A 10,156-nucleotide genomic window follows, 5' to 3' on the forward strand; every position below is an offset into this window, starting at 1 on the left:
GCCCAGACAGCCCCCAGGCCAGGCAGCTTTTACACTCCCAGGGAGGAAGAGCCTGAGCCCAGCTTAGCCTGAATTTCTGCAGCACAGCAGAGGAAGCAGCTCCACACTGCAGAAGCACCAACACAGCCCTGAGTCCATGCAGGAGGTAAGGAAACTCACAAAGAATTTCAAGGGAATTACTTAAAGGAGTATGGGCAGAGCGGTACAACAGCTCTAAGGGAAAAGAACTCTGGAAGCTAAATGTCCCTTTGGAAAGTTTTTCCATTGTCCAATGCATATCTTTTCTATAGCTCTCAAACATCTGTGTATCTGCTGCTGAAAGAACACAGACTTTTGGAGACACATTCTGTAGTTCACATGATCTGTAAATTAAACAAAAAATAAAACCAGCCTAAATCACAAATGACAGTGACGATTTACAATCTAGAAAAAAAAGGTACAAAAACTGGGAAAAGTCCACAGTAACTAGAGTACAGTACAGAATGGACCTGCACATTGAAAAAGAGCTGGGGATGGCAGCACACCAGGCCAGACCCTCACAAGAAGCTGCAGATCAGGTTCAGAGTAGCATGAACATGTTAACCAGTTTCCCTGGCCACTTGTTTAGGCCAGAGAAAGGTGAAAGCTCTGCCCAACCACCTTGGAAATGGTTGAGACCAGAGATAAGAGACCCTCAGAGCCAGCAGCTGCACCGTGAGGAACTCAACTCTTCCTTGAGCTGTGGGGAAACAAAGAGCAGCAAATTTACCAACAGAAACTGAACAAAAAGGGCTCTCTGGGATCTGAGGCTTATCCAGAATGTAACACAATAAAGGATGCCAGGTCCACTGCAGGCCAAGGGAAAAGAAATCCAACAAAGCAAAGAAACAATCCTACTTCATGTTTTAATTAAACTGATACATTTGCCTTGGCAATTACAGTCATGCTTAAAAGGCTTTAATTCAACAAGAAAATCAAAATAACCAACGTAATTTAACAGCAGCAAAGCAAAGAAGGTATTGATTATTAGCAGGCTGTACAGACCACCTCATGCAGCAACTAAACTGAATGGAAAAGACAATCTGACCATCAGCAATTAATAATTGGTTCTTCCAGACATGCTGCAACAAGTAACAAGATGAAACACATCAGCAAGAAGTTAGTCTGTTAATCCAAGGGACCCATCTGCACTCTTTAAAGACAGGGTAAAGTTCTCCCTCACTGGTGACTTCACTGCAGCAGTTCAGGAGATGCTGAGACCCGAGGCAAAAGCTGACACAGACTTTAGGTACCTCCCGTGGGCCCTGCTCTGTGCGAGCCCTGCTGGGAGCAGCACACCCTGCACAGAGCCCAGGGCTCCCCTGGCAGCCAGAGCTGCATCTGCTCTGCAGGAGAGCAGCAAGCTTTGAACCACTGCACGGTGTCACTGCCTGTGTCACTTCCACAGGCTGGCTGTCACCCCGTGGCCATCCAGCCTCTGCAGAAGCCCTGTGACAATTCTGGCTACACCACACACTGCAGCACACACCTGACTACAAACTCCTGCAGGTAACTCCCCGGGCAGTAGATCAGCAGTTTATAAAAACACAAAAGTGTGACAGGAGTCAGGATACTTTGAACAGAAGCAGCACTTCTCTGGATACAGTCACTGAGGCTGGAAAAGCACTCTCAGATCATCGAGATCTCCCCAAGCCACTCCCCCAGCACTACCAAGGCCACCACTAACCCCTGTCACAAAGTGCCACATCCATACAGCTTTTAAATTCCTCCAGGGATGGGGACTGCACCCCTGGCCAGCCTGTGCCAAGGCTGGACAAATCTTTAAGGAAGGAATTTTCCCTAATACCCAACCAGAACCTCCCCTGGCCCATCTTGAAGCCATTTCCCCTTGTCCTGCCCCTTGTTCCCTGGGAGCAGAGCCCAACCCTCACTTGCTGCACCCTCCTGCCAGGAAATTGCAGAAGGTGAGAGGGTCCCCCCGAGCCCTCTTCTCTCCAGGCTGAGCCTTCTGCAGCTCCCCCAGCTGCTCCTGGTGCTCCAGCCCCTTCCCTTCTCCAGACACGCTCCAGCCCCTGAACAGCTCCACTGTCAGAACTGACCCCAGTGCTGAGGATCCCACGGGGACACAGGCACTATTCCATCTGTTTAATGGACACCAGGAATGAATACAAATTGCTAATGCAGGACCAAAGGGACGAGGGCTCAGTTCCACTTGGTGCTTCAAACAAACAAGCACCCAGTGGAGTCCGGGAGCTCAGTCCTGCTGAGCTGCTCTGTGGAAGAAGGAAGAGGCAAAGCCCCTTCATCCCTAACTCCCCAAGAGAAACAGAAACTGCTCAGCAAAACAAGTAAAGGAGTGTGGAAGAAAACCCAGGAGCTATAAATAAGCCCATTCAGGCAGTCCATCAGGAAGGTTCTGGCAGCTGCACTGGGGCAGTAAATTCAGATGAGTGCTAGCAGTGTGAAACTCCATGAAAGAGGGAAAACCAAACAGGATAAACTCCATGTGAGCTACCCCCAGTCTGCTATAGCCCACCCTGTTCTTCTGTAATACCTTCACTTGGCAGAGAGATCTTCAAATCACTCCAGGTAATTCTGAACAACATCAGTCACACAGGAGACGTTGAAAGATCATTATATTTAACAGAAAATGCCATAAAAATTGGCATACTGTGGAAGTACCAGTCTTGGAAACAATCCCTGAAGCCACATGAAACACTAATGAAAAGTGATTATTTCATGTCTTCTGATACTACTGGAGAAACCACGCAAAGAGGTGAGCAAACATCCTATTTTAAAGAGGATGATGAAAGCCTGATTTGACATACATCTATAAATTGCAAAGCTGACTGCAGTAAGATGTCAGAAGTAAAAGTGGATGTTAGGCAAGATGATGGATAATTTCTAAATCAGATAAAAGTATCTGGGTACACTATTCATGGGATGTTTGAGGGGAGTTCCAGAAGTGTGGAAAAAGAATAATCAAGACAGGTCTCAAGCCAGGCCCTGAGCCTTGTCACCATCACCTGTACTGCCTTTTTATTAAACTATTTTTCAAACTATTTTCCATGCCTCAATCTCTGTGTCTGTGCACAGACAAGCACACACATCTGCAAGTAAACTTCACACCAGATTAGCCAGAGTTGGGACAGGAGGTCTTGGATCGGATTTTGCAGAGGGCCTGGGAGACATGTATTAGACACCTGAAATGGGATTTTTCCTGAGCGCTGATAAAGAGAATCAGGATACAGCTATTCCTGTCATCCCTGTCACCGTGGGATGCTTGGAAATGACCGTGCTCCCGTGGCTAACCCACATCTGGCTGTGCCTGTGCCTATCAGGATTTGCCAGGCAGCCTCCCTGCAGGCAGGATGTGCAGCCAGGGCCAGCACACAGCCTCTCCCCTCTGCTGGCCCAGCAGGAAGCCTCTTCCCGAGCTCCCAAACCTGTGGCAGCTGTCAGGATAGCACTGCCAGGCAGGGTACCACTGCTGGGCTCCCCACGACACAGGGCTGACAAGGGAAGCTGTGGTGCTGCTGCAGAGCACAGCATTGCTGGAACAGTTCTGTGAGGAATGCAGAGAGAACTCCCTCCCTCAGCCACAGGCAGCCAGAGCCTCCCTGGTGCTGGGAGAGCAGCAGCAGCCACCCCTGCCCCAGCCACGGCTGCAAGGAGGGAGTGCCAGCTGCCCGTCACGGCCCGTGAGCAAGGACAGAGCGGGCTGTGACAGCAGCTCCGTCCCCTCTGCACCCTGAGGTGCCCCTCAGCTCATTCTGGCACACCCCACGGGCTCATTTCTTTCAGGAAGCCCCTGCATGAGCCAATAAAAATGTTGAAAGACTTCACATACTTCCTTCTTAATACCTTCTCTGTGGTCAAGAGCGCTATAAAAACTACAGCATGGCATAGTTCTCTCCACCAGCTGGAAAAAAACCCAGATCCACTGTCAAAGCCTGGCAGGGAGCTGGAACCCTCTGAGTGCCAGCTTGCTTGGAGGACTGGAGCTTATCTTTTACTACCTCAGCAAGTTTCCTTCCAGTCACAACAGAGGCTGAGAAAAATCAGGCTCCTACATCCCAGAATCCAAACACTCAGCCTGTTAGCGATTTTTCTCTAAGAATCCTGCTCGCTGTCCCTTTGAAGAAAAGTAAATCCAGAGGCACAAAAGTCACCAACTGCCTTCAAATGAAAAATTATTCAAGCAAGTGAGACTCCCCCTAGAAGTGAGAAGACAACAAAGAGATAAAGATGCAGAAGACCCAGTGTTTCACTTCCTGTCTCTCTGAGTTCAGGTCCTCATGAATCACAGCTCTTTTCTTAACCTTGGATAGTTCCAGCATAGATTGAGAGCACCTGTAAGCCTGAGCACTGAAATCCAACTGTAATGTCCAGCCACCAACAGCTGAGAAGTGCCAATCCAAATGACAGACAAACCCTTCAGAGAAAAAGGAGAACCAAACTAACAGCAGTGTGCTGCCTAAACTAAATTTCTGAGCTTCCAGTATCCAACAAATAGCAGCCAGACTGGACTCACATGCACAGGGACACACTGTGTCAAACTCTGCTCCCTGAGCTCTGCTCCTGACCGGACACCCAGGGCACAGGGAACTCCCCCCTCACGCTGTCTTAGCCTGCACACCGCTGTAAGGGGAGCTGTGAAGGGCTGCAGCTTTCATCCTTTCATCGAGCTGTCTGACAGTGAGAAGTCCCAGCCAGAGAAACAAGAATTATCCAATGGGGCAACCACTGCACGCACAGCCACACTGACACACGAGGCATGTACCCAGAGATAAGGCAGAAATGAACATCTTGATCTCAGCAGTCACTGAAGTGGGGCAGAACACAGAAAGTACAGCAGGGGAAAGTCCAGCAGCTGAGTCACAAATGAGTCAGTAAAACATGAGGCACAGAGCAACAATCAGCCACAGGGTCACTGATGGCTATCAGGGACTGAAACACCACCTGCAGCCACCCTAAAAATCCCCTTCAGCACTTCAGAACCTGTGGGACAGACACAACCCCTGTGCCTGCGGTCAGTGCAGGACAGCACGATCAGCTCTGGGACGAGTTTCCACACAATGGACAGGACACAAGCAGGGCTGCAAAAACAGCACAACGTTCTCCCACTGCTCTTGAGCAGCCTGGCGTGTTCTCTGGAAAGGGTAAAGGTATTTATTTAAGCAGAGACCAGTGCTCATTCTCCCATTTTCTCCCTCTTCTGCTCCAACACTCACACACACCCCGAGAAGGGGACTTGCTTGTGCCCACACATGCAGGACACAGATTCCTTCTTAGCTACAAAGATGTCAACAAAGTACTTCTTATAAAGTCTTGGCTTACACAGTCACAGTTTTCCTGCCCAGAAAAGGTACAGAAAGAGGCTTGGTCAACAGACAGGCATCACACACAGCAATCCCACAGACATTGCTGTCTAGGAAGGGTTGAGCCTCTCCTTCTCACAGGAGCTTGCCAAGCCAAACACTGTAACACTGGGCTGTAGAGCAAAGACTCTGAGCAGCAGGGCACAACTTTTCCTAGTTATGTGTCATCCACGCAGCTTCCAGGGACAGCAGGCACAAAGCTCTCAGTTCCAGGTTCACCACCAGCCAGCTTCAGGAGGCTAAAACTGACCTGCTAACGTGGTGCTGCAATCCTGCTCCATTAGGGAGTTTCTATTCCTAGGAGGCACAGTGGATAATTCTCGAGATGCTTGGACAGCCCAAGAAAAGTAAGTTATGCATGCAGGCTGCCTGCAAGAAGGAAGTGGAGTGTTACAGCTGGACAGCAGAAACACAGGGGTTGGTTTTTCAGGGAGAGCAGCCAGAAGGGAGCCAGGTGAGCACAGGCTGGGAGACCCCACCAGCCCTGTGACCACCCTGCCCTCATGCTGTGGGGCCTCGCCCTGTGCTTTGGCCATGGGACAAGATATCCTGTAAAGCCTCACCTGTGTGCCAGTCAGGAGAGCAACCAGGGATGTGGACACAATTCCAGAGCCAGATTCAGCTCAGGGAGGAAAGCAGCACAGTCCACAACACTGCAGGAACCACAGGTACTGCTCCATGTTCCACAAAATATGGAATTTGGGGAACATAAGCATTTTCTATCTTGTTAAAAAGGGTTCTTAATTAAAAATGTCACAGAAGCATTTGATTTTAATAAAACTACTCTGAACTTTTGCAGGAATTACACTCTTGGCACTACAGAAGCTCCCTGTCTATAGAAAGAATTACAGTCAATAAGCTCAACACTCAATCTTCCTTTACATCTGAAATTTAAGCAGGAATAGAATACAGAACAGCCAGCTGGAAGAGACCTCCACAGATTCCCTGGTTCCACTGCTCAACCCAGTCAGGGCTGGCCCATGTCACAGCATGTTGGGCATTGTCCAAATGCCTCAAACAGGGACAAGCCTGGGGCCTCCTCTCCAGGAAGCCTGGGGCAGGTGCGACCCTCTCGGTAAGGAAATGCTTGCCCAGCCTGAGCCTCCTCAGATGCAGCTTGGAGCTGTTCCTGGTGTCCTGGCCCTGGATCCCAGGCAGAAGACCTAGAGCGGGACCATTTCCTCTCGTGACCATCTGTTCTGCTGTGTGTAACAGCCCCAGGATGGGGTTCTGTGCCGTCCCATCCTGCTCCCGCCTGGACGAGGTTTGCCCTCTCACGCCAGGGCACACGCTCGCTCCAGCCGAGATGCTGCCGACCAGCACCCGGGTCCCTTTGGTCCCTTTCTGCAGGGCTGCGCCCAACCCGCTCCTCTCCCCGCTCAGATTTGTTCGCAGCACCGTTTCCCTCGCAAGCCAATGCCCTTTCGTTAGTGGATCCGGTTCGGCCGCCCCTGTTCGGCGGCCGGGCCCGGCGGGCGCTGCCCGGGGCCGGTCCAGGGCCCCGCCACAGCCCCGAGGGTGCGGCCGCCTGGGGGCGTGGCCAGGACGGGCCGCAGCCAATGGGAGCCGCCCGCGGTGATGTAACCGCTCAGCACCGCCTGCCATTGGCTGGCGGCGCCGCCCCGCGGCCCCGCCCCGGCCGCCCGGCCCCGCCCCGCGGGGCCCCGGGACCGGCCCTGGCTCCTGTCCCGGTGCCGGTGCCGGGCGGGCCGCGGGGCGCTAGGAGGGCCTGAGGCCGCTTCCCCCGAACCGGGAGCAGGCGGCCAGGGCATGCGGGGACGGAAAGGCCAGCGCAGGCCGTGCTGCCGCCCCACGACCGTTTCGGGACCGGCGGGGGCAGCGTCCCGCCGAAATCCGCTCGTTTCGGTAAGCAGGCACCGACATCCCCGGCTCACAGCCAGCCCGCTCCTCCCTGCACTGCCTGCACAGCCCCACCTCTGCTGCAGCGAGGGCTTCACTCACGGACGGTAAAACAGTATTTAAAAAAAAAAAAAAAGCTATGCCATTACATTTCAGAACCGACACCGGAGCAAGCAGGAAAAAACGTCACACACAGAAAGTACCAGAACACAGGCAGAACACACTGCCTCACTCCACAACCTGTGTGTGTGCGCCCATTCCTCTCCAGATAGTCACACCTCATTGTTTCCACGGTGCCATCTCACCCCACACCCAGCAGATGCTACCACAATAACAGATCGGGATTGCACCGGGGGGAAAGGCCGGCAAACGCTTTATCCCCAGAGTGACATCTCCCTGCGAGGGGAGCTGATCACACACGGCACTGATGGAATACCCAGTGCGGCCTGAGCTGTCACCTCCCGGGGAGGAAGGGCCCTCTGCTCCGGGACGCTCAGAAAGCAAAGCTGTTACTCCAAATAAATTCCAGGTTAGGACACCTGCAGTGCCAGAGTTGACTCCGGAGAGAAATCAGCCCAAACGATTACAACAGCAAAGGGAATCTGATGTCATGCGGGTCAGGGAACAAAAGCCTCTCACAAGCTGGGGGCCAACTGAGCCACAAATTCACGTGTGAAATCCAGAGACACACCAGGAATTCACTGCAGGGTCAGCTGCAGCTGGGGCTGCTCCCAGTCAGACACAAGTCTGTGCAGCCTTGAGGAGTGAAGGCTTCAGCAGCAGCCCTGAGCCCACCCAGATCACTCCACAATGTCTTTCGTGGCCCCAGCGCCGATCCCTCTACCTGAGCAGAGCTCTGACCTCCTCAGAGGCAACCCGAAGCCATAAGGCAATCATTTAGCCATGCCAAAATTTCAATTAATTTCTTCTGTCTGCTGAGGGGGAACTGAAATCCCAAGAAAACACTAGAGCCTCCCAATTCTATTTGTCATATAAAACCCTGTGTCTCTTTGTGTCAAAATGATCAGCACTAAATAGAACACATTGAAAAGACAACACAAACATACCACCTTTGCTCGGTGCAGAGCAAGAGATAAAGCAATTCAGGTATGGAATATATTGAGAAGGACAGAGTCAGAGCCTCACACATCTTTAAAAAAGGGGAAAAGGAAACTTTTTCCTTTTTTATATTAAAGCTACATTTGTAACCAATTTGCAGAGCCTCACCGGAAAAGGCACATTCTGACAACACCATGCCAGCGTTTGGCTCACATTAAACCAAACCATGACAGCTCACAGCAAGCAAAGGTGAAGAACTGCAGGGAATCCCTGACCTTACTTTGACCTCCAAATTTACATCAGAACAAACTACTCTCACCATCACTGGGGTTTGCACTGCCCTTTCTGCAGTGGTGGACAAAGCAGACAAACCCCTGTGCTCAGCCCCTGAGCTGGCTGAGAAAAGCCCCATCAGCACTTGTGCTGCAGCGCTGGAGCGAGCACATTGTCTGGCTGTCAGCACCTGCCAGGGCTGCACAGCCTGCCCAGCCAGGGCAGGGGCACCGTGCCAGCACAGAGCACAAACCAGTTCGTGCAGACAGCCCCCAGGAAGAAAAGCAGAGCCCAGCAACGAGCGGAAAAAAGGATACATCCCAAACAACACGATCTAATCGCCTTGTGCCTTAACACAGTACGCTGCCAGCACTCGCACTGAGCAGTGGGTGCGGGTAGGACAGGCCAAGAGACAAGCCTGTGTGAGCTGACTGTGCTTTCTCCTGACTGCAGATGACAAAGCAAAGCAAAAGCGAGGATTCAAAAGCTGATGAGCCCGGGTAACCGGCTCGGGTAAGCGGCCACCTCGGCAGCAGGTACCACCCACACTGCCCGGTGACCACTAACAACCGTGCGGCCGCTGCTCCTCGCCATTCCCGGCGAGAAAGAGCTGTGGAACGCGAGCCACTCCCTGCTCCACAGCAGCAGCAGCAACAGCTGGCCGTCACAGCGGCCTGCGGCAGGGAGGGCATCACTGGCCGCGCTCCAGCCGCGACGCTCGGGGCCCGAGGAGCGGCAGCCGTACGGCCGGCGAAGGGACACCCAGCCCCCGCCTCCCGGGAGCGCGACGGAGCCCCGCTCCGGGGCCGAGCTGTCCCGGGGACAGGCGGCAGGAGGACCGGGGTGAAGGGGGAGGCAGGCGGGGGCAGGCGGGACACGCGGCCGCCGGGCCCCGCCCGGGCTCCCCGCAGCCCGGCCCCGGGACCAGCCCCGCACTGACCTCCTCGCGCCGCTTCTGCCAGCGGCCGCACGGCGACTCCTCCAGGATCTCGGACTCGTCCTCGCTCTCCTCCTCCTCCTCCTCTGGGGGCGCCGCGGAAGTCACCGGCGCAGACACCGAGGTCATCCCCGGGCCAGACGAGGCGGGCTCCGGCTTGGGGTCGGAGCCGCTGCTGGGCACCTGCTTGGACTCGCCCTCCGACATGCTGCGGTCGCACACCCTGCGGGAGAGGCGCGCTCCGTGAGGCACGGGGGGCGCCAGGCCGGGCCGGGCCCGCCGGGCCGGGCCGGACCGCGCCCGCCGGGCCTGTCAGCCGGGGCCGCGCCCCGGGCCTGCCAGCGGCTCCCGACGCAGGCGGTGCCGGGGCGAGGCGGGGGCCGAGGGCCGGGGGCCGAGGGCCGCGCACTCACCGGGCCCGCGGCACCTCCCGGTCCCGAGCGCGTCCCCGCCGCAACCGCCGAGTGCGTCACGCGCCGTGCGGGGCGGGGCGTCCGCCGCAGCCAATCAGCGCCGCGAGCGGCGCGTCAGCGCCCGCCAATGGCCGGCGGGCGGGGCTCCGCGGGGCGTCACACGACAGGGGGCGCCTTGCGCGAAGGGCCCTGAAGGAGCGAGAAGGGGGCGGGGCAGCCCCGTGCAATAGCCAATGAGATAGCGAGAGGGAGCT

General features: G+C 54.7%; 1 protein-coding gene across 1 annotated transcript in view; it reads right to left on the reverse strand.

The window, feature by feature from the left end:
- NRBP1 (nuclear receptor binding protein 1) overlaps positions 1 to 10,047 on the reverse strand; it is a 32,064-nt gene extending 22,017 nt beyond the window's left edge. Inside the window, exons 1-2 of the mRNA XM_063421867.1 lie at positions 9,903 to 10,047; positions 9,493 to 9,712 (exon numbers count right to left, since the gene is read on the reverse strand). Coding sequence (XP_063277937.1) covers positions 9,493 to 9,696 — 204 coding nt within the window. The 5' untranslated portion in view covers positions 9,697 to 9,712; positions 9,903 to 10,047. The remainder of the gene's footprint in view (positions 1 to 9,492; positions 9,713 to 9,902) is intronic.
- Positions 10,048 to 10,156: the final 109 nt, after the last annotated feature.

Source organism: Prinia subflava, chromosome 2 (genome assembly GCF_021018805.1).
Source record: "Prinia subflava isolate CZ2003 ecotype Zambia chromosome 2, Cam_Psub_1.2, whole genome shotgun sequence".
Classification (NCBI taxonomy): domain Eukaryota; kingdom Metazoa; phylum Chordata; class Aves; order Passeriformes; family Cisticolidae; genus Prinia; species Prinia subflava.